Below are 19523 nucleotides of genomic sequence, written 5' to 3'. Positions count from 1 at the left end.
CGCTGACGTACAATCAAAGCTTATTGAGTTCTACATTCTACTACTGTATGAATGATTCCCGAATGTATAGAGTAGCAGAATGGCTGTCGAAGGTAAGATAACTCAATGTTGTTTATTAAAATTGGTTGTTTATTTTGTTTCAGCAGTGAGACGAGGCATGATATCACTGTCTATGGATGAATCAACCCGATATAGGCAGTGAGGGGATTCAATTATCTGGCCCGGGTTACCTCGTTGGGAGGATTTTGTACTGGGTGAAAAGGGTGAAAAGGGGAAGTTATTTGAAGCAGGCCCGGGTTGAACCAGGTAAAGGCCCATCACCTCATTGGGCGAAAGCTGGAAGGGACGAGCGCCCTTCTCAAATGGAACAGTAATCTGCACCGCTCTGTCATTTTGTCAGCAAGGCAGCACGGTGCATCTTCCAGAAACATGCATCTCTTTTCCATCAAAGAAAAGTTCACATTTTCTAACAAGTTTTCATTGCGAAGGCAGATAAAGCATTTTTATAAAGCATTTTTATCAAAATCCTACTGATAAATACATGTGCTTAAATACGTCACTTTTGTTTTAAGCCGACTTCGCTCGAATGCGATCAACTTTCAGCCGGGGCAAAACACACCTACACGGACGCCTGTGCGAGATTAATCGAACCCTCTGTGATTTCATTCGTTTTGGATTCTGTGTTTACTTTTCACATGCAAAAATGATTGCTTTTGATTTTTTTTTAAATGATATGCCTTCAAAACAGATTTTATGGAAAAGAGATGTCTGTTTCTGGACGATGCACCATGCTGCCTTGTTGACAACATGACCGAGCCACAGATTACTGTTTCATTTGAGAAGGGCACTCCTCCCTCACTGCGTTCATGTCACGGGCCATTGACCGGTGCACCTTGGCTAAGGTTAATAGAACTCCCTCAGTGATGGGTTTCTTGCACATTTGTTTCGTGAACAGTAGGCTTAATGGAGTTGCCAACAACCAGATGCATCCGGTTTTAATGGATACAGCTCATTCAACCTAGCTTCCTTTTTTTGCTGAAAACCGGAAAAGTTTTACTCTGCCCAATATCTGTCCACAAAAATAAGCCCATTAAGTGAGTCATTTCTGCATGGAGGTCAATGAGTGTCGAATTTAGTCAACAACAATTGCAATTACTAATTTGCTACATGGGGTATATTTGATTAAATAGAAGTAATGGTTAGGTTGTTACAAATGCACTGATATAAGTGGACACACATTTTGGCAATTTACCCCAAAACAACTTTATTTTGGAGCGGTTCCTGTGATCAAAGAGCTAGATAGAGGACTCATCACCATTTTAAAGTAGTCAACTGGGTGGGGATTCTTATGAGTTGGGAGTAATCAGCCAATGAAGAAGAAAATGTACTTCTTTAAAATGGAGATCAGTAGCGCTGCCCATGCAGTCACAGACGTTATAATAGCTCTGATACCCAAGATTAGCCCTCTATCTCTATCTATAGCATGTTGTTCACATCTTGCCCTCTTATTAGCTAGAATGGTCCCTCCCTCCTGCCTTCCATCTTTGAGGACATGCATTTCTATTGTTGGAGCGGTCACTCGAATATCTTGTCACTATAATAGACTATCCTTGGTTACCTGCGCTCAAATGTGAAAGCCTGTGATTGGACGATATTGCAGTTGCCGCGCTCTATATAATTTTTGGCCTGGTCATCGGTCATCTATTCCTACATTGCAGTTGATATGTATACCACAATGGTGTTTGCAAAGAGGGAAAGCAGGCCATTCACATGATATACAGATCAGTATTAATACGCAGGCGTCAGTCGGTATTTGAAACCCTGTGTAGCGTTGCTTCGAAAGAGCTGTGATGAAAATACTAGAGAATAGGTCTTTGTCTTCAATAATGATTTACAGTCTATGCCGGTGTGGGTAAATTTAGAGCAACCGTTTGAATAATTAGTCTAAATTTGTGACGCGCGCTGTTACTGTGCGATGCTTGAGGTCTGCACCTGTTCACTAACATGCTGAAGCCCGTGGTGAGTGTTCCATCTGCGTAGGAAACATCACTTTTTGACATTTCAAAGCCTTTTATTTGCATTAACTAGAGAGCGCGTTATTTCTGCAGAGTATTTACAGTAAGGTCTAGTTTAGCAATTATGCCATGTAGGCAAGCGAACGGCTTTGTTCAGACCAGTGATAATAGCCTTTAGTTTCGTAAGGCGACGTTGTGGACCATCTGTGAAGAAGGCAAGACGAATAGATCGCCATAGTTTGCAGTTCCGCGATGCTCGGCCAGTCACCTCACCTTATTGGAGGTATCTTGTGGATCCAGAATCCAATGAGAGGTATGTTTGGTGGGTTCATAACCTATGGGAGTATACTTATAATGAAACCCTTCGCTGTGTCAGGTGTGACGAGAATTATTGTGGACAGGTTGCCTATTTTATGATCTTTAAGTGTTGCCATGTACTGATGCTATTACTTTTCGATCCCAAACGGTCTCTCTGGTTTCACTTCTCCAGTAGAAATGTAACGTGTTTTGTTGTAATCAACACCTACCACCACTAATTTTAAATGCAACATTTGTTCAAGCTGAACCGTATGATCATCATGTGTAATGTTAAGTGTGCATCATTCGTGTGTTGTCCTGGGTCACCCCTGCATCTCCTGGGATTTTTAAAATTATTATATAGGACTGGTGAGGAAACAAGTCTTAAACTCCTATGTAGCCCATATGACCAGACTGCAGACTCAGGTCTATTCAACATGTCCTTGCTCTAAATCGTGTTATACCATTTAACATTTTCTCAACGACCAACTTCACTGTGGTACACTTAGCTAGCTATATTTGCAGATAAGGTATGCCTTTATCTGCAGAAATGATTTTGACGCCGCAATAATCTCTTGCTTTGCAGAGATTGTGTGTAGAAATGTGAACTGCACGTCAGAGGAATTTCTAATCTCGCCCAAGGTCAGGTTTTATTCTGTTGAAGCTCCCCAAACATCCTTGTAATGCACTGGAGATTGTATTTGGATATTTTTTTTTGTCTTATGCAGAATATGCAGATTTTCCACACTTTTAATAAGGATGCCCCCATAAATCTAGACATTTAACTCTTACTATTACCAATACCACATAGGGCCTACGCACAGAGAGACAAAATGTACCTTGGTCGTACTCTCTAACCTGCAAGAAATCCTGTGATGAATAGAAATCTGTGTAGGCTGTTCTGTGATTGAGTCCTTTCTATGCTGAGTTTCAACAACCTGGATTCAGGGTTAGACAACATAGTAAACATAGATCCGGGACACTCCATTTAGTATGATATGGTATGTATTAATTTGTGTATGTCCATTATGGTTGGGCGGTATCATGATATTCATACCGTCTTAGTCTTATATCGGAATATGAGGCGGCATTGACATATTGACAGGTTGTGTTTCATATTAAAAGTCAGGTGATTTTTGTTTTGTTGCTTCAATAGAGTGATCGGGGACGTGCATCTATAGTTTTCCTTCACAGAAAATATACTGAACAAAAATATGAACGCAACATGTTAAGTGTTGGTTTCATGAGCTGAAATTTCCATATGCACAAAAAGCTTATTTCTCTAAAATGTTGTGCACAAATTTGTTTACAACCCTGTTATTATTTCTCATTTGCCAAGATTATCCATCCACCTGACAGGTGTGTCATATTAAGCAGCATGGTCATTACACAGGTGTACCATGTGCTGGGGACAATAAAATGGCACTTTAAAATGTGCAGTTTTGTCACACAACACAACGCCACAGTTGTCTCAAGTTTTGCGGGAATCTGCAGGAATCTTTACAAGAGCTGTTGCCAGAGAATTGAATGTTAATTTCTCTACCATAAGCTGCCTCCAAAGTTGTTTTAGAGAATTTGGCAGTGTATTTCTGTCTGTAATAAAGCCCTTTGTGGGGGAAAAACTCATTCTGATTGGCTGGGCCTGGCTCGCAAGTGGGTGGGACTACCCCATGGCTGCCCCCCTGCCCAGTCATGTGAAATACATAGGTTATTGCCTAATTAATTCATTTTTAATTGACTGATTTCCTTATGAACTGTAACTAAGTAAAATCTTTGAAATTGTTGCGTTTTATATTTTTCCATTATGTCAAAATTGTGAGACAGCCTATGGGCAGACACCGTGCCTCCCTCATATCTTCACACACACACCCTTGATTAAAGACCAGTGCTGTTACAAATGTGCTGTTCTACTTGACGGTGACTCTATGTGATGAAGCCTAACTTAATACTGCTGTGAAAACATGTAGAGGACGTCATTCTCATAAAGTTGTCTGTGATGTCTTAACTGGTGTTGCTTCATGACAAGTGATGCGAACAGTCGTGACATAATGTCCCGCTGCATGATCTGCTGTATGACAGTGAAAGCTTATCTTGCACAGACATAAGTTGTTATGACTGCTTATGTCATCTGTTGCATATTACTTGGGACACTATACGCTGCTTTGTGGCTGAGGGTTCCAGGGAACTGTTACAGAACATTGACATAAGTTGTTATGACTGCTTATGTCATCTGTTGCATATTACTTGGGACACTATACGCTGCTTTGTGGCTGAGGGTTCCAGGGAACTGTTACAGAACATTGCCTAACACCATGCCCAAACCGGACGTCCGCCATCGTGCGCAAATTGATTTTGTCCCCCCACACCAAACGCGATTGCGACACGCATGTTGAAATATCAAAACAAACTCTGAACCAATTATATTAATTTGAAGACAGGTCGAAAAGCATTAAACATTTATGGCAATTTCGCTAGCTTGCTTGCAGTTGCTTAACCCTTGATTTAAAAACAGTGTTTACCCCTTTTGGCCAAGCCTGTCCATTCCCTTCAGTCTGGCAACTCTCTGCTCAGCCTCTCTAATGCATCCTACCCCGACCCTCCTCCCTGTGCGTCCATTCAGAAGCCTAAATCGAATCCCTCAGTTCCGCCGGCCCAGAGCCCTGGCCGTCAGCGAGGCCTCTCAGCCCAGGGGAAGATGCTGGCTACACTTCCCAAGGAACCTGACAGGCTCTTTGTTGCACCTCAACACTAGCCTCTTTCACTTCGTTTACTCTGGGCTTTGTGGAAGCACCCACAGTATAGGGAGAAAACACTTTTAACAGCACCTACGTGATATCATACTTAACCTCAAAGCTGTGGTTGTCAGTGATACACAAGAAAATGAATGTTTTCTAGCTATTTCTTCTGTATTCTAGTCATTCAGCAGCCTTATGTAGTACATTATAACCTCAGTAGTATCTTTGGCCATATTCTAGTCAATAAAAGCGGTTAGGGTGGAAAATATATTGTGCCAGAGTCGTTATGGTTTCAAAATACCCACAAATTGTCTTCATATTCACAGAGCAGCCTATATTTTGTCAGTCACTGATTAGATAGCCTCCTATTCCTCCCACTGAGCTTGTGTAACTGCCAATTTACTGAAGTGGATTAGATGTCAATTGGAAGCGTCCTTTAAAAAAAAAAAAATTACACAGACTCACACTGAATTTATATACTGAGGCAGAGTCACACACAGAGCTACAGGGATGAGGTAACACAGCCTAATTTTAGACCTGATGAAAATGCAATTGACGCAAGGCACTGAGAGCACGTACCTGCTGATGTCTCCCCGCTGTGTACTGTAACATCAACTCCTGTAGTTTTACTGTCTGTCAAAAGAATCAATTCACTCAGTCAACGGCATGAATTACCTTTTTAAAAGGGGCTTTCACGCCAAATTGGTTTGGTGCAGTTTTTCCGAACACTACATTTTAACCCCTTAGTTTGGTTTGTTTGCACTCGGGGAGGAGGGGGGGGGGTGCTATAAAAGGGTGGTCTCGGTCCGGTATATTTCGTATCATGGTGCGGGTTGCTGCAGGTGAACAATCCAGTCCGGACCAAACACAGGAAAAGAACCAGAGTCGCGCAAAATTATTGGTTGCTTGACTGCGAACATTTGATGAAACAAATACAGTATCATATCTTGATATCGCTGAAACATTCTGTGAGCAGCAGGGCATTTATGAGCGCATCCGATGCAGATTAGGGGAGATGAGGAGGCTATGCTGGGATATAGACTACTGAATATAGCCTATTGACACAGCAGTTAGAGGGGCTATCGTGCTGTTTCCTCATGCATGTTGTTGAAAGGTAATATGAAGATTGGGGACCAAAGTGATGTGTCATGATAATCAGAAATGGATTGCATGGACACATGGTTTTGTTCAGGAGTGTTTGTATGTTTGACATTTTGTCAATGTGAAACCACTCGGACCAAATGAAAGAAAATAAATAAATACAATGTAACATATAGTCGAACTCTGATTCGAGCTAGAGCTCAAAAGTGTGTGAAAACGCCCTAAGAAAATACTAGGGAGGAAAAACAACTTAAAGTAGGAATGTCTTGGCCATGCCAATTACATTTTTAGAAACTCCTCTCTTAGTTAGAAATATGATTCCCATCTCCTTTTGAATCAAGGATGCGGCCAAAATGGCACCCTATTCCCTTTACAGTGCACTGGTTTTGATCTGCGCCCTGGTCAAAGGTAGTACACTATAATAGGAGCAGGGTGCCATTTGGGACGCAGAATTGAGTCATGGTGCACCCTGCTGTGTACTCTGCTTTGTAACTTCGGATGACCATGAAGTTTGCCGAGCCCCATTCTGCTGCGTGGTTTGAAATGGCTGAAGTGAGACCATTTCAGAGTCATTGATATAAATGTGGGCACAGATGAGGGACTCGATGTCCGAGGAAGTCCGTAGAGGCTTCTTTACTGAATTTTTGCTTACGATATATATATTTTTTTGTGCCATGACACCTTTCGCACGAGGTGAGCGAGATGTCTTGAGGTACTGTAAGAGAGATGTCTTGGTAAGCAATGACATTTTATGCATGATGGAATGCCTGAGTTAGAATACACTCTGTTTACTGGGTTATAGAGATAGATAGATATCTATATCCCATTGTGGTTGTTCAGACGTTACAATCCTATTACAACCAGGTAAAGATTTTCTTTTTTTTTAAGACGTCAGGGAAGATACCAACCATACTCTGGTTGGCATCTGGGCACATAACCAGCAGTCTTTGTAGGTCTTTTTAGCGATTAGATAGTCTGACGTCATAAGGATGCCGTTGTAACCTGTTTTGGTTTCTGGCAAATGTGGCTTCTTGAGATTCACCCAACACAGTCATTCAGGAGGTGTCACGCCCTGACCTCGGAGAGCCTTTTTATTTCTCTATTTGGTTAGGTCGGAGTGTGATTTGGGTGGGCATTCTAGTTATTCTATTTCTTTGTTGGCTGGTGGTTCCCAATCAGAGGCAGCTGTCGATCGTTGTCTCTGATTGGGGATCATACTTAGGCAGCCTTTTTTCCACCTTTTAGTTTGTGGGATCTTGTTTTTGTGTAGTGCCTGTGAGCACTCCAGTCGTTACGTCTCGTTTGCTGTTTATTGTTTTTGTTGGTGAGTTTCATTTTAATAAACATGTGGAACTCTATGCACACTGCGCCTTGGTCTGCTCATTTCAACGGTCGTGACAGAAGATCCCACGGGACCAAGCAGCAAGCCCAGGAGGAGTGGAGGACATCCTGGACGTGGGACGAAATCATGGCAGGAGACAGAAGCCTGCCATGGAAGCAGGCGGAGGCAGCGAAGGAGCAACAGTGACGACGCCGGGGTTCGCGGCCACAAAGACAGCCCAAAGGACAGCCCGAGGTGGTTGTCGACAGTGCCGAGGTGTGAACCAGAGACAACCTGGGAGGAGGTAGAGAGGTGGTCGGTCGACCCAGGGAGAGTGCCAGAGCCCGCCTGGGATTCAATAGAACAGTGCGAGGAGGGATACCGGAGAATGGCGTTGCCGCATACTCCTCGCCAACGTAGGCGTTTGGAGGAGCGTGTCACCAGTCCGGTGCAATCTGTGCCGGTCCCACACATCAGTCCTCCAGTGCGCCTCCCCAGTCCGGTATGTCCTGTGTCTCCTCCTCGTACTCGCCCTGAAATACGTGTCCCCAGTCCGGTACGTCCTGTGCTACCTCCCCGCACTCGCCCTGAGGTGCGTGTCACCAGCCCGGTGCCACCTGTACCAGCCCCACGCATCAGGCCTCCAGTGCGCCTCCCCAGTCCAGTACGTCCTGTGCCTGCTCCTTGCGCTCATCCTGAGGTGCGTGTCACCAGCCCGGTACCACCAGTGCCGGCCCCACACACCAAGCTTCCGGCGACGGTCCACGGTCCAGAGCCTCCAGCAACGGTCTGCGGCCAGGCGCCTCCTGAGACGGTCCGCGGCCCGGCGCCTCCTGAGACGGTCCGCGGCCCGGCGCCTCCTGAGACGGTCCGCGGTCCAGTTCCACGGAAGAGGAGGGACCAGCGAGCGGAGCGGGGTCTACGTCCCGAACCGGAGCCGCCACCGAGACTAGATGCCCACCCGGACCCTCCCCAATTGAGTCAGGTTTTGCGGCCGGTGTCCGCACCTCTGGGGGGGGGGGGGGGGTACTGTCGCGCCTTGACCTTTTAGAGCCTTTTTCTTTCTCTTTTTGGTTAGGTCAGGGTGTGATATGGGTGGGCATTCTAGTTTTTCTATTTCTTTGTTGGCTGGGTATGGTTCCCAATCAGAGGCAGCTGTCTATCGTTGTCTCTGCTGTTTATTGTTTTTGTTGGGTGAGTTTCATTTTAATAAACATGTGGACCTCTATGCACACTGCTCCTTGGTCCGCTCATTTCAACGATCGTGACTGGAGGGCACTTGCCTTGCCTACTGTACACACCATATAGAAGGATGAATGTTTTAAGGGTTGCATAAAAGACCCATGAGGCTCGTCATACGTCCTCATGCCCATGGGTTGGACCAAGCTTTAAAATCCGCAGCTGCTGAAGTCAAAAGTACAGAAACCCTCAAAGCTTATTTTTCAGTCATGATTATTCTAGGCACTTAGTTTTTTTTGTTCTTTGCCGTTGTGCCTTCTGCTGAAATATTAAACACTGTCCTTATGCTCCAAATCAAGCATATTTTTGTATTTGACTCTGTGTTTGATGCCCAGCGCAAATACTGTAGCTTACTGCCTCAGCTACACACCCAACGGTGTGAGTTAAATGTTGTATTCGGAGAATGCATCAGTTTCTGGCTCACATCGGACAGCCTATCAGAGGCCAGCCTGGGGGCCATGGTGGAGCCGGGCAAGGTTTGAACACTTACATTTTTATATGATTTCAGGGTGAATTAGGGAGAGAATTGTGATATGTCGCAAACTTCAGTCAGTCTGAAAGTTCCCATGTATAGCCAGGAAATGAACTCATCAAGCCTGCCGTGCCCAAACACTTCCTGTAGGCCTAGATCAGGTCTTTGGCGGTACTGTCAGGCACATGGTTAGTGGCATCAAAGGTTTGTGCGTACTCTAATACTGTATATTCTAATGTTGGAGTTTACTCATGCATCCCAGTGTTGTAGATGAACCATGTAGACAGAGTTGACCTGTGAATCTTAATGTGCTAATAACCCATGCAGTAACAGTATTGACTCATACCTGAACTTTGCAGAAACCGAGTTGACCTGTCAATCCTGTAGTGACAAAGCTGACCCACGCATGCCAAGGCCTTGTTAGCTGCGATGGCTAAATGCATCTCAATTCAAGTAGCACTGTTGACCTAATACATTTTGAGGCCCTGTACAAAACAGCCTATGGCAAAGAACTATGCCAGAGCATCCTGGGGTGACCAAAGTAGAGTAGCTGGTATCGGTACGAGGGTAAATCCATTTAAATTCAGTCACATTTTGACAGCACTGCTTGTGATTTGAACGAAACCTTCCATCCATTTTTGCCCGTTGTAGAATTCAGAAAGTAAAATAAATAAATCAATCAAAATAAAATTTGGACCTGAATGCCAAAATCAAGGTGCTCAAATTTGACCTATTTTGCAGACCCCGCCATCTGTGTCTTCACCACTGGAGAAGATGAACAGTTGAGATTTGATATCATTTCAAAGCTTACAAACAGGTTTGTCAAACTATTTGATAATTTTTTTAAAATCATTATTTTTGACCTTAAACGTCCATTACCTAAAAATGCGTAAACTCTTGTTTTGTTTTTCTTCCTTCATATTCGCATCGCGTATTTTTACATCATCTGAGGTGCCTGCCATCGTTTGAGACACAACATTCTCTTGAGTACAGGGTTGGTGACATGTTTTGGCTTATGAGTATGTACTAAATCACAACTTTCAAATGGTACCACAAAATGGTTGGAGGTCAGAGAATGTTGACTTGAATGGGAATATGTTTTAAATTATACTGGCAATATTCCATAGGAAATCTATTGCGATAATAGAATATACATGAGCACTTTAAGTTCGAAGGTGGGTGGACAGGCGGCCATCTTTGTGGTAGTAAGCTGAAGTTAAACTGTCATTGGTGTAACCGCTAAATTGCAGTGGTCAGAAGGGATGGGTCCGTTCTATGATTGAAATGACACCCACAAATTATCAAACAGTTTTTAAATTATATCGAACTCAACTGTTTATCTTTTTCAGTGATGAAGACCTGGATATCATGGTATGGTGGGGTGTGGAAAATGGGTCAACTTTGAGCTCCTTTTTCTATCCCGAATGTTATGGCTTTCATGTCCAAAAAGTCACTTTCTGTCCAATTCTTCCATGGGCAAACATGCGTGGGAAGTTTTGTGTAAATCAAAAGGGAAGCTGTCAGAAAGTGATTGAATTCAAATGGATTTAACCATGCATAGTTGTATATAGTAGTATCTACTTTTTGCCACAGGCTTTGTGTACGGGCCCTTTATGTGTTAGGAAAATATGTGACCAAATATGTGTCCCATGTAGTAGCAATATTGACTCATCTGTTTAGTGGGGTTATGTTTTTAGTAACTCCGATCAACTGAGATCACCTACTCATCTCAATGCTCTTGTGACTAAGTTGACCCATGCATGTCAATGCCCCATTGGCTGAGATGACCTATCAATCTCAAAGCTGAGCTAGCCATGACATTATAGATAGATGACAAAGTCCCCCCCCCCCCCCCCCCCATTCACTCACTGGCTTAGTAAGAGGCACACGAGGTGAAGATCCCCATATGGGACAATGAGCTCCTCTTTCCCTCTTCAAAGAAGTTCCAATTAGTACTTTAAGCAAGCGTGTAACAAGGATCTGACTGTGCCTTCCCCCTGCTGATAGAAAAAGTGCTCTTGAAAGTCCTTATGGTAGTCAGTTGGAGACACACACACTCTTACCCTTTTGGAGAGATTTAGCAGGCTTCTCTGACTGTGCTTGCAGAGACTTTTGCTTACAGTAGAAAGGGAGAATCAGTGTTGCCCTGTGTCATTTTTGTCGATGAAATTTGGGCAGTGGGCCTAGGACTGTATTAGTATTTGGATGGGCTATAAAGAGAGATGACCGAGTGAACTGCAGATGGAAGAAGATAGACTGCATGGAAGATTTTAAATTAAAAAAAATAAAAAACATTATTCAGACTTCCTCAGTCCATAAATCACAAAAGTTGTTTGCGTTCAGAGCATCTATAGAGAAGTAAAGATGATTTTTCTGCAGCTTCTGAAAAGGCTTATTTGTAGTTAGTGCTCGACACTACTGTTAGTATTTAAAAGAGAAGTTGCAGGGCTGGCAGCAGAGCCTATGAATTGTAATTTCACTGGAGCCCAGTCAATCCCTGACTCCTCTTCAAGCCCCCCTCAGGGTCTCCCCTGGTACGAATGGGGAGAGAGAGAGCGCTCACCCCCGTTTCCCCTGTACGCCCTCTAGCGGATCACTAATTAGCTTCACCTTTGGAAAATGTCCCGGGAGTTGGCTGCTGAGGCCCCATCTGTGCTGTACAGGGCTACAGTCAGTTGGCCTCTTTCTCCAGGCCTAGTTTCTGGGTCATGCAGTATGTGCACAAACAATTCACTCTGCTCTACTTTGACAGCGAAGCCAGAGCGCCCGGGGACCAGCTCACACTGAGCAAACTTCACTTCTGATTATACTGGCTTCTCTTTAGATCTGTGGGTTCAAATATGACTCTGGATACCTGTAGGGAACATAAAACCTGTATTTGTAGTACAGATTGACTTTAAATAGCCTACTTGTGTTTCCACAACCTTAACCACCTTGTTTCACCCTTCTATATTGCTATCTTCAATCCAAAAGTTGATGTTGTTGCTGCTGATATGGGGGCTTTATGCAGCCTGACTTAACAAATATCTGGGGGGAAAGTCTGTAATGCTCATCATTGTATAGCTTTAATTGTACATGACTTAAAATCAGGGTCTATGCTCATCTCATACTTATCCTTAGCTCGCTTCTAGTACTATACACGATTCAATCACATCTGCCACGCTGATCCTCAACACCGGGGCCCCTCAGGGGTACGTGCTCAGTCCCCTCCTTTACTCTCTGTTCACCCATGACTGCATGGCCAAGCACGACTCAACACCATCATTAAGTTTGCTGATGACACAACAGTGGTAGGCATGATCACTGACAACGATGAGACAGCCTATAGGGAGGTCAGAGACCTGGCAGTGTGGTGCCATGATAACAACCTCTCCCTCAACGTGATCAAGACAAAGGAGATGATCGTGGACTACAGGAAAAGGAGGGCCGAGCACGCCCCCATTCTCATCGACGGAGCTGTAGTGGAGCAGGTTGGAGTGGAGCAGTCACTTGGTGTCCACATCACCAACAAACTGACAAGGTCCAAACACACCGAGACAGTTTTGAAGAGGGCACAACAATGCCTATTCCCCCTCAGGAGACTGAAAAGATTTGGCATGAGTCATCAGATCCTCAAAGTTCTACAGCTGCACCATCGAGAGCAACCGCCTGGTATGGCAACTGCTCGGCCTCAGACCACAAGGCACTACAGAGGGTAGTGTGTACGGCGGAGTACATGACTGGGGCCAAGCTTCCTACCATCCAGGACCTCTGTACCAGGCGGTGTCAGAGGAAGGCCCAAAACATTATCAGACTCCAGCCACCCTCCAGCCACCCTGGACTCCCTGCACATTTACTCTGTACCAGTACCCCTTGTATATAGCCTCTGTTAGGTTCTAAATATCAGAGTAAGAACTCGACTGACACTATGACAGCTTAAACCAAGTTTATTCATCCCAAAGGATTGAACAGCTGAACAGACGATGACATGGTGCTACCAGTGGTGGTGTGTGTGTGTGTGTGTGTGTGTTGTGTGTGTGTGTATATATATATATATATATATATATATATATATATATATATATATATATATATATATATATATATATATATATATATATATATATATATATACCCACCCCAATTTGGGGTGGAGTCTCCTCCTTCTCGCTAAACATTGCATCTTTATTGCTAGGCAGGAAGTTAAGTGATACGGGCAATAAACTGTTCCTTCTCCCTTAGTGTGACCTGACCTCGACCCCCTTCGTCACTAATCCACAGCTCTCTCCCCTTATCAGTACTGCCACCTGATCATCTTCCCTACACTTGGCACATTCCAAGCTTAATTGCACTGATCATATACATTCCTCCTACAGATACCCATTAACTGCTGGTGTAGACCCTAGACTATGGCACCCCTCATGTCTCTAGCATAACTAATGATTAATAATATTCAAAGTTTAGAAATGTGAACTCGTCACCTCATTACTGTTATTTATTGTTGCTCTTTAATTATTTGTAAAAAAAAAATCCTTTGTATTTATTTGTTCAGCTGCATTGTTGGTTAAGGGCTTGTAAAATAAGAATTTCACTAAGGTCTATTGAATACTTGTTGTATTCGGCGCATGTGACAAATAAAATTTGATTTGACAAGATTGTTGTCTGAAACTATACGATTACGACAGCGTGAAATGAGTCCTTTTATACAGGTGATAAAACACAAGGACATTGGGATGAGCTATTCCAGGGCTGGTATGTTGTAACACTCGTACGACCTTTGGATTCATGACCAACCTTTGTCCTTCCAAAGACCATTGATACAGTACTGCCAACTGCCAAGATGGTGGTTCTATGTATTTCCATTCAGCTCTTTCTCTCTCTTTCCCCCTCATTGACTCTGCCTTACGATGTACGCACAGCGCATGTCAGAAAGGAAAGGGAAGGGGGGGTAAATGTTCTGGGCTATATATAGTAACTGTTGCAGGGAAAAAAAGCATCCTTTTTCCTCAACCCCCACCTACCCCACTAAGCCCCCCTCCAACAGGACACAGACCAGGCAACTCTCCCTCCATCCTTTCTTCACATCTCCGTCCCTCACCTCTCCTTCCATCCCTCACCCTCTATCCTTTTTGAATCTCTCTCTTTCTATCTCAGCATTGCTGTAGTTGTACAGACACACTTAACAGAGAATGCATAATGAATTGCTGCTCCAGAATGGTTGAACACCAGTCATGCAATGAGTAACGATATGGAGAGGGAGAAAGAGGGAGAGAGCAGGAGGATAGCTCCGTGCCCTGCATCCTAATTTGCCTTTGTTTAAAACATGGCCCTCTCATGTATATTGCCCTTTCTATTTGAAGGAGAATGCATCATGGTTTCTGCCTAGTTCCTCTCAATCTTGGAAGTCCCAGAGCTAGGGTGAATACCAGAATATTGTTTTACATTGTGGGATGCAACTCGTCTGCCTAGGGAGACGACTCGGAGCGTGAAACTGAAACGACACCAGATGTATCTGGTAATCACCTAGCCTTGTCAACAAGTCAGTATGCTGATTAAAAATTGTGATAATGAGGTGGCATTGTAAGGGTTCAGTGGAGTTCATGTTTTGCTGCCATTGCGTGTTTACTATTGCTTGGATTTGAAACTCTCAGGGGTTTATGTCTAGTTGTCTAATTTACATTTTGTTTCTATCAGCTCAGATTTGAAACACTTCTCTCACATTTAATTATTCATTTGTTGATAATACACTAAACAACATAAACGCAACATGTTAAGAGTTGGTCCCATGTTTCATGAGCTGGAATAAAAGATCACTGAAATTTTCCATATACCCAAAAAGCTTATTTCGCTCAAATTCTGTGCATACATTTGTTTACGTCCCTGTTGATGAGCATTTCTCCTTTGCCAAGATAATAAATCCAGCTGACAGGTGCGGCATATCAAGAAGCTGATTAAACGGCACGGTCATTACACAGGTGCACCTTGTGCTGGGGACAATAAATGGCCACTCTAAAATGTGCAGTTTTGTCACACAACACAATGCCACAGATGTTTGGAGGGAGCATGCGATTGGCATGCTGACTGTAAGAATGTCCACCAGCGAATTTGGCAGTAAGTCCAACCGGCCACATACCACTTGTATGGCGTCGTGTGGGCGAGCGGTTTGCTGACGCCAACGTTGTGAACAGAGTGCCCCATTGGTTGCGGTGGGGGTTATGGTATGGGCAGGCTACGGACAACAAACACAATTGCAATTTGAATGCAGAGACACTGTGATGAGATCTTGAGGTCCATTGTCATGCCATTCATCCGCCACCATCCCCTCATGTTTCAGCATGATGATCCATGTCGCGAGGATCTGTACACCATTCCTGGAAGCTGAAAATGTCCCAGTTTTTTCATGGCCTGCACACTCACTTGACAATGTCACACATTAACCATGTTTGGTACGATAGGGTGTTCCAGTTCCCGCCAATATCCAGCAACTTCACACAGCCATTGAAGACAATGTGAAGGAAATGTGTCAAGCTACATGAGGCAAATGGTCACACCAGATCTGACTGGTTTTCTGATCCACGTCCCCTAAAAAAAAAAATGTATCTGTGACGACAAACCTATGCATATCTGTATTCCCAGTCATGTGAAAACCATAGACAATGGCCTACTGAATGTATTTTAAATTGACAGATTTCCTTATGAACTGTAACTCAGTAAAATCTTTCATTGTTGTATGTTGTGTTTTTATATTTCTGTTCAGTATAGTCTTGTAGCCTATAATTGTCACAATCAAATCCGGCAAGACTTTGTCCAGTAACCCATTGTGGTGTCCTCTGCTTTACATTGTCGTGGACTGAAGTGGTAGAGCTACTGCATCAGGTTCAGATGGGTGTCTTGCCTCCTTACTCTATTATAAGGAAACACTTATTTAAAAAAAAAAATGTTTTCCTTGTTGGGTTTCCTGTAATCTCTCTGACAGTGGCCCAGAACAGGATTTGGCAGCTCTCCCCCACCTGGCATCGCTCCAACATGACTTACATCAGATTTATGGACGTGTCTTTTTTTATTTTATATCTCCCCACGACACAAATTTGCCTGTCGTGGAAATTTATGAAAATAATCCAATTATTATGCAGCTCGTGGAGTTTGTGTACCCTCCAAAAATAGTGTGGGGTTAGACTGGATTAGAGTGAATGTGTTTTTTAGAGATTACAGTCAAGGAAACGGTTTTCATCTTTGACCTTGAGCATAAGAGTGCGTGCATTATATTTATGTGTTCCATTTTTTATTTTTGATCATTTTGCAAGCCTTTTGAGGTGATGGAAAGTTTGGATTTTCAAAACTATTCCACGGTAAGGCCTGACAGTACTATTTCTGTCTGTTTTCTGATTAGACTTCAAATAGTGCCCGCAATCTACATTTGATCAATATGTGTGATTTATGTAATGAATGTCAGTGTTATAAAAAGCTTTGGACCTCAATGTTGAATGTCCTCAAAGTAAGATCATGTTGGCCACTCTACCAAAGGATGTTATCTGCTGCCCTCTAGTGATATTCTAATAGAACAACATGCACCAAGAGAACATGCAAGTCGCGGATGCAACGATCTACTGTCCTTACCGAATTCTGATGCGCACTTTGAAGGTGTTAGAATAACTGTACACGTTTACTTTGCCTCAGCCAACAAGATGAGTAAAGAATAGCAAAATCACTGGCCCATGTCAATCTACTACCCCCATAGTAGAAAAGTTTACATATTCTATTGGTCAGCCTGTCGAGAAAGAAATGGCTTTTCCCAAACAAACTCTGGGACGATAGATCCCAAATTCATACAACCAGTAGGCCTAGGCAACAAAAAAAAAAACCTTAAAAAGCAATGAGTCTGATGCAACTGATCAGATCATTTAGCTTAGAAATGTTAATTGAATATTTCATCACAATGCACACAAGGCACTGGGCAAGTTAAGTAATAAGTTGCATGGACTACACTAAGTGTTTAGCATGATTTTTGAATGACAACTGTACCTCATCTCTGTACCCCACACACACACAATTATCTTTAAGTCCCTCAGTCGAGCAGTGAGTTTCAAACACAGATTCAACCACAAAGACCAGGGAGGTTGACATTGACTATCTGAAGTTATTAATAACAATTGGGATGGTGTATCAATACACACAGTCACTACAAAGATACAGGTGTCCTTCCTAACTCAGTTGCCGGAGAGGAAGGAAACCCCTCAGGGATTTCACCATGCGGCCAATGGTGACTTTAAAACAGTTTTCTCCCTATTTTAAACTCTGAGGATGACTCAAAAACATTGTAGTTACTCCACAATGCTAATCTAAATGATAGAGTGAGAAGAAGGAGGCCTGTACAGAATAAAAATATTCCGAAACATGCATCCTGTTTGCAGTAAGGCACTAAAGTAAAACTTTGTCCTTAATACAAAACGCTATGTTTGGGGCAGATCCAACACATCACTGAGTACCACTCTTCATATTTTCAAGTATGGTTATGCTTGTCATCGGCAAGGACTAGAGTTGTATTTTTTGGTGGGGATAAAAATTAACTAAATAGAGCTAAGCACAGGCAAAACCTGGTGGTCTGCTTTCCAAAAGCTGAAGAACATGCGCACATCCAGGTACCTTTTTGCAGGTGCTGGAGTTGAAGGAGGAAAACGCTGCACACTGCTGCTCATGCTCCCAGGTCTTCATCAGGCATCCATTTTCCCAGGTGTGGGTGGAAGGTCGTATGCATGTATGGGCAGTACTCCGTGAAATCACTTCCTGAAACAGGAGGTACAAATATATAACAGGTTCACAGTATAAAAGTATATGACCATACACAAGGAATGTGATCAATATTTAATTTTTTTTTATAGATCTATCACACAAAAGTAGGTGGATTTGGCTATTTCAGCCACACCCATTGCTGACCAGTGTATAAATTTGATTTTTCGACACATAGTCAATAATACAGTAGAGGAAAAAAAAGTGTATATATACAGTGTGTGCAAATGAGGTAATATAAGGGAGGTAAGGCAATAAAAAATAGGCCATAGTGGCGAAGTAATTACGATATAGCAATTAAACACTGGAGTGATAGATGTGCAAGGGTGCACTGGGGTGCAAAGGAGCTAAATAAACACAGTATGGGGATGAGGTAGTTAGATTGGCTCTGTACAGGTGCAATGATCTGTGAGCTGCTCTGACAGTGTCACGCCCTGGTCTTAGTATTTTGTGTTTTCTTTATTAATTTGGTCAGGCCAGGGTGTGACATGGGTTTAATTATGCGGTGTGTTTTGTCTTGGTTTTTGTTAGGTATTGGGTTTGTGGTTTAGTAGGGTGTTCTAGCATAGTCTATGGCTGTCTGGAGTGGTTCTCAATCAGAGGCAGGTGTTTATCGTTGTCTCTGATTGGGAACCATATTTAGGCAGCCATATTCTTTGAGTGTTTCGTGGGTGATTGTTCCTGTCTTTGTTTGTTGTCACCAGATAGGCTGTTTAGGTTTTCTCACGTTTTTGTTAGTTTATTCATGTATAGTTTTCTTTATTAAAGTATCATGAATAACCACCACGCTGCATTTTGGTCCGCCTCTCCTTCACCTAAAGAAAACCGTTACAGAATCACCCACCATAACAGGACCAAGCGGCGTGGTGACGGGCAGCAGCAGGAGCAGCGTAATAAGGACTTCTGGACTTGGGAAGAAATCCTCGACGGGAGAGGACCGTGGGCAAAGCCAGGGGAGTTGTGTCCCCAGTGCGGTGTCCCCAGTGCGGGTGCATAGCCCGGTGCGGTACATTCCAGCTCCGCGTATTGGCCGGGCTAGAGTGAGCATCGAGCCAAGTGCCAGGAAGCCGGCTCTACGCATCTGGTCCCCAGTGCGTCTCCTTGGGCCGGCTTACATGGCACCAGCCTTGCGCTCGGTGTCTCCGGTTCGCCTGCATAGCCCAGTGCGGGCTATTCCACCTCGCCGCACTGGCAGGGCGACCGGGAGTATTCAACCAGGTAAGGTTGCGCAGGCTCGGTGCTCAAGAGCTCCAGTGCGCCTGCACGGTCCGGTCTATCCAGTACCACCTCCACGCATCAGCCCTCCGGTGGCAGCTCCCCGCACCAGGCTTCCTGTGCGTGTTCTTGGCCCAGTACCACCAGTGCCAGCACCACGCATCAGGCCTACAGTGCGCCTCGCCTGTCCAGCGCTGCCAGAGCCTTCCTCCTCTCCAGCGCTGCCGGAGTCTCCCGCCTGTTTAGCGCTGCCGGAGTCTCCCGCCTGTCCGGAGCTGCCAGTCTGCAAGGAGCTGCCAGTCTGCAGGATGCCGCCAGAGCTGCCAGTCTGCAAGGACACCTAGGTATTTGTAGTTGTCCAC

General features: G+C 43.9%; 1 protein-coding gene across 2 annotated transcripts in view; it reads left to right on the top strand.

Annotated features, from left to right (window-relative positions):
- The window catches only part of samd12 (sterile alpha motif domain containing 12), a 124947-nt gene that overhangs the window by 6029 nt on the left and 99395 nt on the right, over positions 1 to 19523 (top strand). Inside the window, exon 1 of one of the 2 annotated variants that reach the window (XM_021571815.2) lies at positions 1621 to 2328. The exons of the other annotated variant lie outside the window; for it this stretch is intronic. Within the exon in view, the coding sequence (XP_021427490.2) occupies positions 2268 to 2328 (61 nt within the window). The 5' untranslated portion in view covers positions 1621 to 2267. Of the gene's footprint in view, positions 1 to 1620; positions 2329 to 19523 lie in introns of those variants that run through there. 2 annotated transcript variants of the gene reach the window in all.

This window comes from Oncorhynchus mykiss, chromosome 18, assembly GCF_013265735.2.
Source record: "Oncorhynchus mykiss isolate Arlee chromosome 18, USDA_OmykA_1.1, whole genome shotgun sequence".
NCBI classification, from domain to species: domain Eukaryota; kingdom Metazoa; phylum Chordata; class Actinopteri; order Salmoniformes; family Salmonidae; genus Oncorhynchus; species Oncorhynchus mykiss.
The sequence above is the reverse complement of the archived record's forward strand: the minus strand, read 5'-3'. Positions and strand labels throughout refer to the sequence as shown.